Source organism: Somniosus microcephalus, chromosome 18, assembly GCF_052327205.1.
Source record: "Somniosus microcephalus isolate GS21.2 chromosome 18, FLI_Smic_1.0, whole genome shotgun sequence".
Taxonomy (NCBI): domain Eukaryota; kingdom Metazoa; phylum Chordata; class Chondrichthyes; order Squaliformes; family Somniosidae; genus Somniosus; species Somniosus microcephalus.
In genome coordinates, this window is record NC_141004.1 from 13,006,882 (window position 1) to 13,022,824 (window position 15,943).

The 15,943-nt window shown below is 49.2% G+C and overlaps 1 protein-coding gene and 1 pseudogene across 1 annotated transcript in view; both read right to left on the reverse strand.

The window, feature by feature from the left end:
- Window positions 1–15,943, reverse strand: part of LOC147105031 (cyclin-dependent kinase 18-like) — a 108,629-nt gene that overhangs the window by 5,588 nt on the left and 87,098 nt on the right. Inside the window, exons 12-15 of the mRNA XM_086011052.1 lie at window positions 15,402–15,507; window positions 14,268–14,310; window positions 7,442–7,532; window positions 1,008–1,085 (exon numbers count right to left, since the gene is read on the reverse strand). Of these exons, the coding sequence (XP_085867178.1) occupies window positions 1,008–1,085; window positions 7,442–7,532; window positions 14,268–14,310; window positions 15,402–15,507 (318 nt within the window). The remainder of the gene's footprint in view (window positions 1–1,007; window positions 1,086–7,441; window positions 7,533–14,267; window positions 14,311–15,401; window positions 15,508–15,943) is intronic.
- Window positions 9,598–13,381, reverse strand: LOC147105032 (uncharacterized; annotated as a pseudogene).

Here is a 15,943-nt window from a genome sequence, read left to right on the forward strand (position 1 = left end):
GGGGTATAACTAGTCCCTCGGGAAGCCATCTCTCTCGCCTCGCCTCCAGTGCACTGCCGTATTATCAACCCAGCGAGAGGATTGTTGACAAAGAGCCCATCCAGGGAAGTAGGACACCCGCAGTTACGTTTGAATTACTGGGGTATCTCTGCTCTGGGGCGGTGAAAACCTAAAGACATCGGCAGGCAGCGGGGCACGGAGCAGGCGTTCCAACATCCTAGACTAGTGAGCATCAATTTTCTGGCCCATCACAAGACAGCCTAGATAGGTGTAAAGGGTGGGAGTTAAGGGGATTGCTAAAATTGTCATTTTAGTCATTTTCCCTTGATGTGTCCGTTTTCTCCTCCCCCGCTAAGTGTAATTGTGTTGCATCCATAGTGATTTTCTCTGTATAATAATTATTTCTCTATTTTAATAAACATTGGTTTTCTTTGCACCAAACCACTGGTCTTGTTTGTCTGTATCGCTACTCGTAAATAAGTCCAGTGCTCAGAACTAAAAGGGGGAAGCGATTCGAACCGCACGGGGCTGGGGCAGCTCAGGCACACGACTGACTGACCAGACAAAAACCCCAAACCAAAACCCCCTACAGATCCCAGTTACTCTGGACAAAACCAGCGCGCTGATCCCAGTTACTCTGGACAAATCCAGCACCCTGATCCCAGTTACTCTGGACAAAACCAGCGCGCTGATCCCAGTTACTCTGGACAAATCCAGCACCCTGATCCCAGTTACTCTGGACAAATCCAGCACCCTGATCCCAGTTACTCTGGACAAATCCAGCACCCTGATCCCAGTTACTCTGGACAAAACCAGCGCGCTGATCCCAGTTACATCAGGAAAACCCTGAGCCTGTTCTACACCGCTCCAGTGATACGTTGCTTTATTCAAATGAATGAATCACTGTACCTTCCTTCACTAATCAATGTAATAAACGTCTTGTTGAATTTTCTTTGCCCCCGTCAATGGACACCATTTCACCGGGCTGGTATCCTGGTCAAACTTACCGGATTGGGGATATGAAGAGCCTCGGTAACCTGGGTCCTTCTGCAATTGGATATCTTTCAAAGTAAAAATACTGATATCTGCACAGGAGGAAATAGAGGAGCAATCAGACCTGTGATTAAAGCTTGCTTTGTACTGTTGTACTCATTGCATAAAGTCCTCCGGCTAAACCAGAGCTCCTGAAGAGGCATTGCATCACCAGGGTCATTCCCAGGAGTTCAGAAATGTATAACGGGGGGCATTGTCCTGCCAGTTTGCAGAGCACTGCCTGTCATCGAACAGGGGACCTTACATAGGACATATGGCACAGAAACAGGCCATTCGGCCCAACCAGCCCATGCCAGTGTTTATGCTCCACTCGAGCCTCCTCTCGTCTTTCCCCATCTAACTCTATCAGCATAACCCTCTATTCCCTTCTCCCTCATGTGCTTGTCTAGCCTCCCCTTAAATGCATCTATACTATTCACTTCAACCACTCCCTGTGGTAGCGAGTTCCACATTCTCACCACTCTCTGGGTAAAGAAATTTCTTCTCAATTCCCTATTTGATTTTTTGGTGACTATCTTATATTGATGGCCTCTAGTTATGCTCTTCCCCACAAGTGGAAGCATTCTCTCTGTATCCACTCTATCAAAACCTTTCATAATTTTATAAACTTCTATTAGGTCACCCCTCAGCCTTCTTTTTTTAAAGAGAAAAGAGACCCAGCCTGTTCATCCTTTCCTGATAGGTATACCCTCGCATTTCTGGTATCATCCTTGTAAATCCTCTCTGCACCCTCTCCAGTGCCTCTATATCCTTTTTATAATATGGCGACCAGAACTGTACGCAGTACTCCAAGTGTGGTCTAACCAAGGTTCGATACAGGTTTAGCATAACTTCCCTACTTTTCAATGGTGTCTCCTTAGGTACCAAGTAGGTTGATTACATAGAATTAGGTAGCATTTAAAGCACAGGGACAGGCCATTTGGACCAACTGGTGTTTATGATGCTCTACATGAGCCTCCTCCCACTCTATTTACTTCATCTCAATCCTATCAGCATATTCCTTTCTCCCTCAAGTGTCTATCCAGCTTCTCCTTAAATGCATCTGTGCTATTCGCCTCAACTACTCCATATGGTAGCGAGTTCCACAATCTCAGCACTTTCTTTCGTGTCAGCTGTGGCTCAGTGGGTCGCACTCTCTCTCGCCTCTGAGTCAGAAGGTTGTGGGTTCAAGTCCCACTCCAGGAAACTTGATCACAAAATCTGGGCTGACATTCTAGGGCAGTGCTGAGGGAGTGCTGTACGGTCAGTAGGTGCCGTCTTTCAGACAAGACATTAAACTGAGGGCTCATCTGCCCTCTCAGCTGGATGTAAAATATCCCATGGCACTACAGGAAACTTTCGTTTAACCGGAGGTTAAATGTCCGGAAAGCTCTATCTACCGGCAAAATTCAGGAGCCGTTTCCTATAAGTTTTTTTTACTTCTCGTTGCTTTTTTTTTCCAGTCAGGCTCTGCAAGGTCTAGCTGAAGCTGTTGCTTAGCTACAGAGACGCTTTTAAGCTGCGGCTGACTGTTTTGAAGCTGTTGCTAAGCAACAGGGTTTGTTGATTCACACGGAGCTCAAAAGCTCCTTATGTTTTAACATTAGCGCTGGTTTCTACGGCAGTTTTGATGGTACGGCACCAGCTCGGTCCAGTCAGTGCCGGATACCAGAAAGTTTCCTGTATTTCGAAGAAGAGCAGGGGAGTTATCCCCGGTGTCCTGGCCAATATTTATTCCTCAACCAACATTACAGCAGTGACGACACTTCAAAAGTACTTAATTGGCTATAAAATGCTTTGGGATGTCCTGAGGTTGTGAAAGGCGCTGTATAAAAGACACAGCTTTCTTTTAAAGAATTTTCTTGAATTGAAACTTCTCCTAACCTCTCTCTTAGAGACAAATTTATATTAATGACCTCTTGTCACTGACTCCACAAGCAGAGGGAACAATCTTCCATCCTATCAAAACTCCTCATAATTCCTAAAACCTCGATTAAATCTCCTCTTAACTCTTCCTGCTCCAGTGGGAACAGACCCGGTATCTCAAGTCTCTCCACAAAACTATTGTTTCCTTTCTGTGGTATCACTGTACGCTCTCCATAGCTTTAATGCCCTTTCTATAAGGGGGTACTGAAACTGCACACGGCCTCAGAATTTGACCTAACCAGTGTTTTGTAGGAGCTCATTATTACCTCTTTACGCCCCTATTTATAAACAGAGTAAATATTGACACCACTGTGTCAGCCAATGAGCTGGAGGCAGGGCGGGGCTTGTGGTTTTAATTTACCGAGTCTCTGAGCTCATGACCGAAACCCGTCACCCACTGTGCTCGCTGACCTACATTGGCTCCCGGTCCAGCAACGCCTCAATTTTAAAATTCTCATCCTTGTTTTCCAATCCCTCTACGACCTCGTCCCTCTCTATCTCTATAACCTCCTCCAGCCCTACAACCCTCCAAGATCTCTGCGCTCCTCCAGTTCTGGCCTCTTGCGCATCCCCGATTTCTATCCCTCCACCATTGTTGGCCGTGCCTTCAGCTGCCTGGACCCGAAGCTCTGGAATTCCCTCCCTAAACCTCCCCGCCTCTCTATCTTCCTTTAAGATGCTCCTTAAAACCTAACTCTGTGACCGAGCTTCTGGTCACCTGTCCTAATATCTCCTATGCGGTTTGGTGTCAAATTGTGTTTGATAATGATCTTGTGAAGCGCCTTGGGATGTTTTACTATGTTAAAGGTGCTGTATAAATGCAAGTTGTTGCTGTTGTTATAGCAAACAGAGTCTCCTGATTAAAGCAGGGCAATTTCTGCAGCAATATGCAATGAGTGGAGGGTAGTTACAGACTACAAATGATGTGCGGAAAAATCAATCCCAGTCACTTACAGCAGTGCGGTCTCCAGGCGTGATTGATGGGGGGAATTACCCAATCATCTCCAGTCTGGCCAGGTCTTGTGGTATCACTATATATATATGCAGCCATTTAGAAAACACAAAAGACCTTTCTCTTCGTAGCTTGTAGGTTCAAGTCCCACTCCAGGGACTTGAGCACCTAAATCTAGGCCGACACTCCCAGTGCAGTGCTGAGGGAGTGCTGCACTGTCAGAGGTGCCATCTTTCGGATGAGACGTTAAACCAAGGCCCTCTCAGGTGGATGTAAAGGATCCCATGGCACTATTTCGAAGAAGAGCAGGGGGAGTTCTCCTCCGGTGTCCTGGGGCCAATATTTATCCCTCAAGCAACATAACAAAAAGCAGATTATCCGGTCATTATCACATTGCTGTTTGTGGGAGCTTGCTGTGCGCAAATTGGCTGCCGCGTTTCCTACATTACAACAGTGACTACACTTCAAAATGTACTTCATTGGCTGTAAAGCGCTTTGGGACGTTCGGTGGTCGTGAAAGGCGCTATAGAAATGCAAGTCTTTGTTTTTCTTTCTTTCTTCCTCTACCTGCAGTCACCCTTTCAGGGAATAATGTATTTTGAACATTATGGGCTGGATTTGACTTTGTGCGATAGTGTAAAACGGAGGATAGCGAGTTGTCAGCCCCGGTTCACACAGTCGCACAAAGTCAAAATCTAACGCCAGTGAATCTAAGCTGCGAGCGCGGGAAGGCTAGTCGCACATGGAAGGCATCACAGCCTGGTCCAATTCTTTCCCCGCCTGATCTGCACACTCGTGGGCGAGAAGCTCTTTGATACCTTATCATTTTTTTAATGTTTACGTGACATTCAGAAGTATTTTAAATGGTTTGAGCAGCCACCTTTCGCTTATTTATATGTATCTAAGGGAGAACACAAACAATAGAGCAGAACGAGCTTCACACCGATAGGAATCGTGGTTTGAATGCGTTATTATTCATTTTGAAGGTGGCGGGGGGAGGCTGGGGAGTGTGAATGGAACACTGAGACGTGTTGATTTAGCCAGAACGGTTTAGTAACATTAAGCAGAGATATTTGCAATTCTAAGCTCTCATTATACACATCGTACAGGACAGTCTGTCTGTTTGGTATTGTAAGTAAAGGGGCTTTTTGTATTCAACTGCTTTTATACTTAAAAAGGAATTATAACCTGTATTAATTTTGCTCGAAACAGTCGGGATGGATTTTCCGCCGCGGGTTGGGAGGGAGGATGGGGTTTGGGTGGTTGGGTGGGGGGGTGACATGGGGGGGGGGGGGTTTCTGGGCCTGTCCCGTGTAACCTCGGTGGGAGGGGGTCCAGAACCCCCAGCGGAATAGGGTAAACACGAGCCCACTTGGAAAAACCCCCATACCATTACTGGGGCTAAAAGGGCTCAATTACGAGGACAGGTTGCACAGACTGGGCTTGTACCCCCTCGAGTATAGAAGATGAAAGGGTGATCAAATTGAGGTGTTTAAGGTAATCAAAGGAGTTGATGGGGTAGATAGAGCGAAACTATTTCCTCTGGTGGGGGGAGTCCAGAACAAGGGGGCATAACCTTAAAATTCGAGCCAGGCCGTTCGTGGGTGATGTCAGGAAGCACTTCCTCACACAAAGGACAGTGGAAATCTGGAACTCTCTCCCCTAAAAGCTGTTGAGGTTGGGGGTCAATTAAAAATGTCTTAACTGAGATTGATAGAATTTTTTTAGGCAAGGGTAATTAAGGGATATGGAACCAAGGCAGGTAAATGGAGTTAAGATACAGATCAGCTATGATCTAATTGAATGGTGGAGCAGGCTCGAGGGGCTGAATGGCCTCCTCCTGTTCCTATGTTCCTAAGTGTAATAGATCCCGGAGGGGGGGTTGGTTAGCATAGATTTCTTACCTTCAGAACCTAAGGGGGAAAAATGTGTTTGCTTTGCGCCTCCCATTAGCGCCCTAATGGGGTGCAAAGCAACTAGTGCCCGGGCGCGGTGCCATCAACGCCTCCCGTGAAATTCAGCGGGAGGTTAGCGGCGGTGGTAACCGTTAGTGCCCCGCGGCGCTGCGCCGCCGGCGATGCCCTCATCGCCGTGCGCAGCGCCCCGCTCGCGCCCCGGCCATGATCTTCGGTAGCGCCCCCTGACTTACCGCCGGACGCTATGTCCGACGGGGTCACGAGGACCTACCTGTGGCCGGGGCGGCGCTCTTTAAAGGCGAGCTGCCGGGCGGCCATATTTGTTGCTGGCCACCTGCCAGCACCTGCCTCCGCTGCCGTCCCCAGCCTCCTGACCCGCCCCACCGCGGAGTGCTGGCTGCGCTCCGTGAGCCCGGCACTTCTCTCGAGTGCCGGGCTCTTTTGCCGGCACTCCCGATCCCCGGTGGCCCAGCTGGGCCCCGGGTTGCGCTGCGCAAGGCCCCTCCCCTTTAAGAAGGGGAGGAAGGCCTGCAATACCGCGGTGCGGCGTGCCACAGAGTGTGGCACTGCAGCACGTCGCGCCGCAATATTCCCTCGCAGCGCCACAAGAGAGAGGCGGGACGCTCCCAGTAGTGCCCCACTTCCCTCTTGGGGTGCTATCACTCAATTTCGGCTGCGGGGGGCGCTAATTTTTCCAGAGCGCTAAAAGTTGCGCCCCGGAGAAGTTAGCGCCCCCTTTGCGACTCAATTTTTCCCCCTAAAGGTTTTAAACTTTTGAAATGAATCAGAGCTTATTGGGACGGCCTCAGACGAATCCTAGAGGAGCATTTACTGGCTACTCCAGTCTGTGCTGGCAGATCGGGGCAGGGGCGAGGCCTTGGGCAAGGGTGCACTATAGGCCAATCATAGCTTTGTCCCCATCATCCTCAGTATCAATGCCTGACCATGGATAAAGGGCAATCAGTCACTGAGGCTTGAAAAGAAAAAGAACTTGTATTTCTTCATCGCCTTTCATGACCTCAGGACGTCCCAAAGTGCTTTACAGCCAATGAAGTACTTTTTGAAGTGTAGTCGTTGTTGTAATGTGGGAAACACAGCAGCCAATTGGCACACAGCAAGCTCCCACAAACAGTAATGTGATAATGACCAGATAATCTGTTTTTGTGATAGTGGTTGAGGGGTAAATATTGGCCAGGACACCAGGGAGAACTCCCTGCTCTTCTTCGAAATAGTGCCATGGGATCTTTTGTATCCACCTGAGAGAGCAGACATTGGTTTAACATCTCATCTGAAAGACGGCACCTCTGACAGTGCAGCACTCCCTCAGTATTGCACTGGGAGTGTCAGCCTAGATTTTTGTGCTCTAATCTCTGGAGTGGGGCTTGAACCCACGACCTTCTGACTCAGGGACGAGAGAGAGAGAGAGTGCTACCCACTGAGCCACAATTGACACCTTTTTCTAAACACATCCTAGCGTTAGCCCCTGTACAGGCGCAGGTGGCATTTTCCAAGGCCGCGGTGACACCAGCAGAGCTTCGAACGTCGCGGGCAGTTTATCGGCAAAACACAAGGGAGGGCAGAGAGGGCAATGATCCCACATTGAAAAGGAACTCACTGTCTGGTATGAGGTGGACTCTTTCTCCCAAGCTCTTGAAATAGACGTACTGGAGAGCGTCTTCCGCTGAAATCCTCTTCTTGGCCTCGTACTGACACAGAGAAATGAATTGAAATGTCAGTCAGGTTCTGCTAGAAAGCCCTGCATTTTAACTCGCCACAACGTGAGTCAGAACAGGAATGTTCAAAAAGGAAAATTCAGTAAGTCTGTTTCTAATCAGGCCTCGCTTGTAAACTCGCCACTACAACATTCTGATTTCCCTGCCGCCTTGCAATGAACTCGGTCATGATCAGCAGGAGGCGAAACCTCAAAAGCACAGCAGACTGATCTGATACTTTACTGCTCACCCCAAGTTTGTCAATACTGCGGCACTGCTGGTCTGTGGCATGGCAGGAGGGAACGTCTTTGTGCACTTAGCAGATTCCAGCCACGACTTCACGGTGTTTTCTTTCTTGCCTCAGAGTTTTGGAACTCCGAAAGAGACTCCGCAATCCTGCAGGGTTTGTGGCTAATCCGCCTTGGGCGACTCGGCCAAACCCTCTGGACCTCGGTGTAAACGGGATCGATGTTACGTGGAGGGACTGGAGAAGCTGGGGTTGCTCTCCTTTAGAGCAGAGAAGGTTAAGGGGAGATTTGATAGAGGCGTTCAAAATTATGAAGAGTTTTGATTGATTAAATAAGGTGAAACTGTTTCCACTGGCAGGAGGGTTGGTAACCAGAGGACACAGATTTAAGATAATTGGCAAAAAATCCAGGGGGGAAATAAGGAGGATTTTTTTACACAGCGAGTTGTTATGGTCTGGAATGGATTACCTGAAAGGGCAGTGGAAGTAGATTCAATAATAACTTTCAAAAGGGAATTGGATAAATACTTACGGGGGGAAAAATGTGTAGGGCTATGGGGAAAGATCAGGGGAGTGGGGCTAATTGGAGAGCTCTTTCAAAGAGCCGGCACAGGCACGATGGGCCAAATGGCCTCCTTCTGTGCTGTAAGATTCTATGGCCGGGATTTTCTGGGGTCCGTGCGGGCGGGAATGGAGGCGGGTCGGGTGGGAAATTTGAAAAAAGTGGGAGCGGGTCAGGAACCCGCCGTCATCCCGCCCCCACGTGCCTTTCCCTCGGGCGCGTTTGCCGGTGCGGCAGCGACCCGTCCAGCAGAGGTGGGTGGCCTAATTGAAATCATTATAATCTTGTTTACAGACACTTAGAGCCTTTTCCCCCCCTACATTTTAAATTTCCCTGCATGGCCACGGGATTCATGCAGCTCGGGAACCACATCTGTCAGCCTGAGGCAGGAGTTCAGTGGCCATTGCTCCAGCTGATTAGTTGACAGCATCAAATGTACAGTAAAAGCTCCCACCTGACAGATGATCACTTTCCTCAGGCAGAAGCTATTGCTCACTACATTCCCAGCACAGATTCTGCAGGCTGCAAGTCTTTCCAGCAAAATCTCCATCCAGTGTCACCTCATTGTAAGGACCTCTCACCATTCACAGATTGCTTCTGTCATCTCAACTTCACCTGCCATCTATTCCATCAACATTGGTGCCGTTTATACTGTCTCACCTTGGTCCTCAGAATCGGACCACGATCAGCCCCAACACCAGCAGCACCAGGCACACCAGCAGCACAACAAACTTCTCCGCAATCACCTGATGCTGCACAGGACAGAGGGCATCAGCACCTGAGAACATTACTGCCAGGGATAGCCTCACCATGGCCAGCTTTACTTCACTTGCTGCTGTACACCCTGGCTGCCACATGATGCGCCAGGTTGGCACCATCCCACACCAATACCATAAAGCATCCCTACAATGACCAAGCCATTCCTTTCACACTCACCACCATTGCTGGAGGTACCGTTATGTCTCACCATTCACTGCAACTCACTAAGCCACTTTCAAAGGTGCACACAAATCTGTCCAAGACCGGAAAGTGGTGAAAGTAAAGATTTTTTATGTTTGACAGCACATTAACGGAAACTTTACATAAACTTTGGATAAAACACCCAAGTGGCTACCCTTGTGAATCTACTTGTGTGTTATCTTTCTCTTCTGAGTGCTTCTACAAGGTGCTACCCCTGTAGTTTCAGCAGAGGCAGAAGCAGCCTGCTCACTTCCCTACTGCCAAGGAGCTGGAGAGCACCTTGCTGCAAATCAGTGAGGCCATGATACTGACATTCCTCCTAGAGAGGAGGTCTATGAGCCTCTGCCATCTATTCTCCATACATAGCCATCTATCCTCCATAGAGACCATGTGCTCCTGTGAGTGGTGCATTAGCTGCTCCATGTAGGTGGCCATCCTATCCATGGAGGAACCTATAGTCGCCATCGCATGCGACACAGTGGTGCTCATGTTGGAGATGGACTCCCCCATTCTCTGAACATTTGCACTCATCGCGTTCGCCAAACCTGTCAGAGCCTCCTGCACTTGTTTCTGCAGCTCCAGGATCGTCCTCTTTCTGGATGGCCCCCAAGGCTCAGCGTCTGCACGCAGCTGAGCAGAACTAGGAATATCCTGCGCTCTCCGGCGAGGATTCTCCACTGCTGTCCCTGTCTCCACCGTCTGTTCTTGCTCACTTGTGAGTTGTGAGACGTCAGGTGACAACACTACTCTATCTTGCAAGGGACCCACCGAGATGTACGTTTCTGCGCTGGTGCTGGGTGCGCTTCTGTCTGGTGACGGTGTGCCCTCAGAGGCTGGAGGCTCCTCTGAGGAGTCGTCTTTCTCTTGCTCCTGGACAGTGGTGGGAGCTCTTGATAGACCTGTGGGAGAGTCAAGAGATGAGTTAGATATGTCATATGTAAATTGAGTACAGATACCATTATGCACATAATGACCATTCAATGGCTGCTGACATCAGTCCCCATATGAGTGACTGATGTATGCCATTTAGCTGTACTCTGTCACCAGGTTGCTGAGATGTCCTCCTCTCTCCGTCTCCCACCTCCAGCTGCTCGGCAACTCCAGCTATTCCTAAAGCAGCCTCCTCTACTGTTGTAAGATTTGCCTATGATGGAGGGCCACCACCGGTTCTCCCCCTCTCCCTCTTATTTTGGGCTCTTTTTTCCTGCAAGGAGAGAAAGAAGAGAAGGTTGAGTAGGTTAGATCTTTAGAGGGTGATGATGATGGAGTAGGGTTCCAAAGCCAAGTGGGCTCCTTGTGTGTTGTTAGTTGGTATGATTGCACTGGGATGAGGGTGAGTGTGAGGGGTGGCTCGTGAGATGGGGATGTGATAATGTAGATAGAGAGAGATGGGTGGAGGTGCAAGGTACGTTGGTGTGAGTAAGGATGTGCAGGAGTAGGGTAGGGAAGGCAGAGTGATGGGAATGTGATGAGAGGCACAGCAAGATGAAGCTGAGTGTGGCTTTGCACTCACGTTTCCTGATCTAATGAGATCATTGAAACGTTTGTGGCACTGCACCCAGGTCCTCCTGACCACATCCCTGCTGGTGACCTCTGCAATCTCCAACCAGGCTGTTTTGCTCTCCTGGGGAGGTCTCTTCCGCCCATCGGAAGGGAAGAGGACCTCCCTGCGAGCTCTGACAATATATGGAGGGAGCCATCGGGGAACCTGGGTGCAGCCCTCTGCCTCTGTGCAGTCATTGTCTGTGTTTGCAGCACTCCAATGCTGTAGTGCACTGACAGCACTATGTTACATTAACCTTCAAATATAATGTGGCCATGGCCCCTTTAAAGATTATGGCTGAAAACACGTCATGAATGATGTCAGCAGAACGGCACCATTTCATTGGGCCGGGTAACGAGCAGGGTGGGCTTAATAGGGCCCTATTAACGTAAAGTCGTTCTGTGGAGCGGGATGGAACCAGCAACGGGGTCGCGACCCACCACGGTCACCGCCCACACCGGACCTGCCCAGGTAGGGCAAATTCTGGTCTGTGATTCAGATGTGGGATTTGTTGCAATCGTAAGCTTTGAAGTTTGGGCTGGCAAGGAAGAGACAGATGATGGGATGAAAATCTCTCGTCCTTGCAAGATTCCAGTTTGCACCCAGATTTAAATTTTTGTTTGCTCACTAGGGCATCTAATATGTGTGAAAACCCATCATGATGCTTACGAGTCTCCAAAACAACCGACTGTGAAACCTAGACATTTCTATTTGTCCAATACCGAGTGAACGCTCCCTCACCATAGAGACTCCTCCTCCCACTTACCTCAGTCCAGGTAGCTTAAGTACAGGTTGGCAGAGCCATTGTTTGAGGGCTCCAGCGAAATCCATGCAGTTTATAGTACAGAGCACTGCTAAGCTTCCTGTTGTTTGTCCAGTTCAGGTATGCAACTTGACGTAATAAAACTCACTACACACTTGGTTTGAGTATAAAGCAAGGCTTTAATCAACTTGTTTCAGAACATGGAAGTCTAGTTGTACTTCACTAGTTCCTTGACTTACAAAATGTCCCTGGGAAGCTGGGCCACGCCCGAGTATTTATACTCCTTGGACGGCGCCACCAGCTGGCCATCCAGCGTTATTTCATGAGTAGTTTCTTGATGATGATGAGATTTATAACACAACTCATTTGGGCACTGGCTTGCAGTGTTATCTGAACATGAGTTGGAAGAATCACAGCCATTCTCTGTGACAGGGCTACCCTTCTGCATTCCAGTAGTGAGCCATGTTAACTGGTCAATCATCAACATGGCCTCAAAGTAGTGGAGATTTGCTTGATTCAGGTATCTGATTGCCAATCTCCCACTGATGGTTGACTTGAGTCCAAACTTCCATTGGCAGGCATATCGTTTTTGGAAACACTTTGGGGGGAAAAATTCAGTTGATGTGCACCTCCCATTAGTGCCGTAAGAGGGCGCCAACGGGGGGCAAAGCAACTAGCGCCCAGGCGCAGCACCGCTAACGCCTCCCGCGAAATTCACCAGCAGGTTAGCGGTGGCGGTAACCGTTAGCGCCCCGCGGCGCTGCGCCTCCGGCGATGATGTCATCGCTGTGCGCAGCACCCCGCTCACGCCCTGGCCGCAGTCTTCGGTAGCGCCCCCTGACCCAGGGTCGGGGGGCCTATCTGCGGCTGGAGGAGCGCAAATTAAAGGGGAGGTGCCGGGCGGCCATTTTTGTTGCTGGCTGCCTGCCCCGTTGCTGTCCCTGGCCTCCTGTGAAGCCCGACCGCCCCCCCCCGCCGCGGAGTGCCGGCTGTGCTCCGTGAGCCCGGCACTTCTCTTGAGTGCCGGGCTCTTTTGGCGGCACTCCGATCCCCGGTGGCCCAGCTGGGCCCCGGGTCACGCTGCACTAGGCCCCTCCCCTTTAAGAAGGGGAGGAAGGCCTACAGTACCGTGGCGTGCCACAGCACGTGGCTCTGCTGCACGTAGCGCCACAATATTCACTTGCAGCGCCCCAAGAGGGAGGTGGGGCACTTCCAGTAGTGCTCCGCCTCCCTCTTGGGGCGCTAGCAGTGAATTTCGGGCGCGGGGGTGCTAACTATTTCGGAGCACTAAAAGTAGCGCCCCGGCGAAGTTAGTGCCCCGAAGGGGGTGTGACCCAATTCTGCCCCCTTTGAGCTCGAAATGAGACTTCCCAAATCCCGCAAAGACGGTAACCCAGACAGAACAAAGGCCTCAGAATGAACAAATAACCACATGGAAACCAATTGTATTTACTCTTTAGCTTCCAGGTGTTATCCCCTCCAGCACCCAATCTTGTACTAATTGTTGAAATTGCACGTGTTGAGATTGCACGTGATGCAATTGATTAGCTACACCCATCAGTCAAGGCACCAAAGCCATCGATTGCAGGAGACAGTAAGAAAGTGCTATAGAAGGCCGACTGTTAGGTTTCAGCCCACACAGTAGGTTTGGCCCCAATACCTGTATTTGGCTGACATTGAAACCCAATGCATAACTTCTCTGATTCTCAAGTTTCTCAAGGGGCAACTAGGGATGGGCAATAAACGCTGACCTTACCAGCGACACCATACTCCAACTGATTCCCAGAACACGATCGACATCCTGCGGACTTTACGTTTTTCCTGTATTTTCCCTGCACTATCTTGAGGGAGATTCTACAAATCAGGGTTCTTGACACAGAACATCGTGCGATGTGAATGCATCTCAGTAATTCAGGCAAAGAATCCAGCTCATCCCGCACAATTTTCCATCATTCCCCACATCTGTGTTCCCAATACACAATCCTGTCATATACAGGAATAACATTGGAACATACTTTCCACTTGCCTGGATGAGTGCAGCTCCAATAACACTCAACACCATCCAGGACAAAGCAGCCCCGCTTGATTGGCACCCCATTCACCACCTTAAACATTCACTCCCTCCACCACCGGCGCACCGTGGCTGCAGTGTGGACCATCTACAAGATGCACTGCAGCAACTCGCCAAGGCTTCGTCGGCAGCACCTCTCAAACCCGCGACTTCCAGAAGGACAAGGGCAGCAGGCGCATGGGAACACCACCACCTCCAAGTTCCCCTCCAAGTCACACACCACCCTGACTTGGAAATATATTGGCCGTTCCTTCATCGTCGCTGGGTCAAAATCCTGGAACTCCCTCCCTAACAGCACTGTGGGAGTACCTTCACCACACAGACTGCAGCGGTTCAAGGCGGCGGCTCACCACCACCTTCTCAAGGGCAACTAGAGATGGGCAATAAATGCTGGCCTTGCCAGCGACGCCCACATCCCGAGAATGAATAAAAATAACAACTATGATTACAAATTGCATCATTACATTCTCCTTGGTGGGGAGACATAGTAAATAAAGCAACTTACAAAACACGTTGCCATGACAATAAGAGAAATTTGTAAAGACAAATCCAGTTCTAAGACTTCAATTATTTCGCTGCTTACCAATAAAAGGTTGGCAAAAAGATCTAGACCTTCAGCATCCAACCTAGAAAAACACACAGAAATTAAAGCATTTTCAGCTGGACAAGGAGATCGAAATCTTGTCATAGATAACGATTTAAATAGACATAGTCGAGAAGTAATTGTTGCTGCTATTGGTGGATGAATGCTTAAAGCATGCATCTGAAATTACTCTGCCCAAGTTTTAGTGGCAGTGTTTACCCATTTAAAAGACAGGTGTTAATATCGCATTGAAATAACAAACAGAGGAACGACACAAGAACACAATCTATTAAAGAAAGAACAATATCCACCTGATAGGGCAGAAGGTTTAACATCTTATCTGAAAGACAGCACCTCCAACAGTGCCGCACTCCCTCAGTACTATCTACAAGGCACAGGTCAGGAGTGTGATGGAATACTCTCCACTTGCCTGGATGAGTGCAGCTCCAACAACACTCAAGAAGCTCGACACCATCCAGGACAAAGCAGCCCACTTGATTGGCACCTCATCCACCACCTTAAACATTCACTCCCTCCACCACCGGTGCACTGTGGCTGCAGTGTGTACCATCTACAAGATGCACTGCAGCAACTCATCAAGGCTTCTTCTGCAGCACCTCCCAAACCCGCGACCTCTTCCACCTAGAAGGTCAAGGGCAGCAGGCACATGGGAACACCACCGCCTCCAAGTTCCCCTTCAAGTCACACACCATCCTGACTTGGAAATATATTGGCTGTTCCTTCATCGTCGCTGGGTCAAAATCCTGGAACTCCCTCCCTAACAGCACTGTGGGAGCACCTTCACCACACGGACTGCAACGGTTCAAGAAGGCAGCTCACCACCACCTTCTCGAGGGCAATTAGGGATGGGCAATAAATGCCGGCCTTGCCAGCAACGCCCATATCTCAGGAACGAATAAAATAAAACTGCACTGGAGGTGCTGCCTGGATTTTTGTGCTCAAGTCTCTGGAGTGGGCCTTGAATCCACAACCTTCTGACTCAGAGGCGAGAGTGCTGCCCACTGAGCCACGGGTGACACCCTGTGCATACTGTAATACAGGTAACATATACTTCACTTTAACACATGATTTACAGTAAGGGGGGGGAATAAGGAGGATAGTTTACCAATGTACCTGGGAACGTGGTTTATCATCGGTTGGGGTCGGTAATATGGGAAATTGTAAGCCTTGAATTCTTCGTTGGATGTTATCCCCGACCATGTGTCTTCTGTTGGCGTACCTGGAGCAAGACAGTTGTATGATTCATACTGAAAATAAAGATAATTAACTGCACAACAAATGATTTACTGATTGAGGAGCCGAGCGGTTAGATCCATTCTGTATTTACCTCTGGAGACTGGATTTTAGATGGAAGGTTGTAGATAAGCAGTTGGTGGTTTCACGGGTATAGAAGGCCCACATGGCCAGGGTTACACAAGTATAATAAAATCAACAACAACAACAGCGTGCAGTAGTCCTCAAGTAAAGAAACACCACAGGGTTGGGGGAAGGGAGGGGTGCACTGGGCGCAGGAGGACTAGGAAGAAACTATTAGTTGTGGTATATTCCAATACATCAATAGGTTCTTGGTCAACTCTATGCTTTACCTTCTAGAGCTAACTGTATTCTATGGAGAGGAAGAGTGGATAATAAATATACAGAGGTAGAGAGGGAGA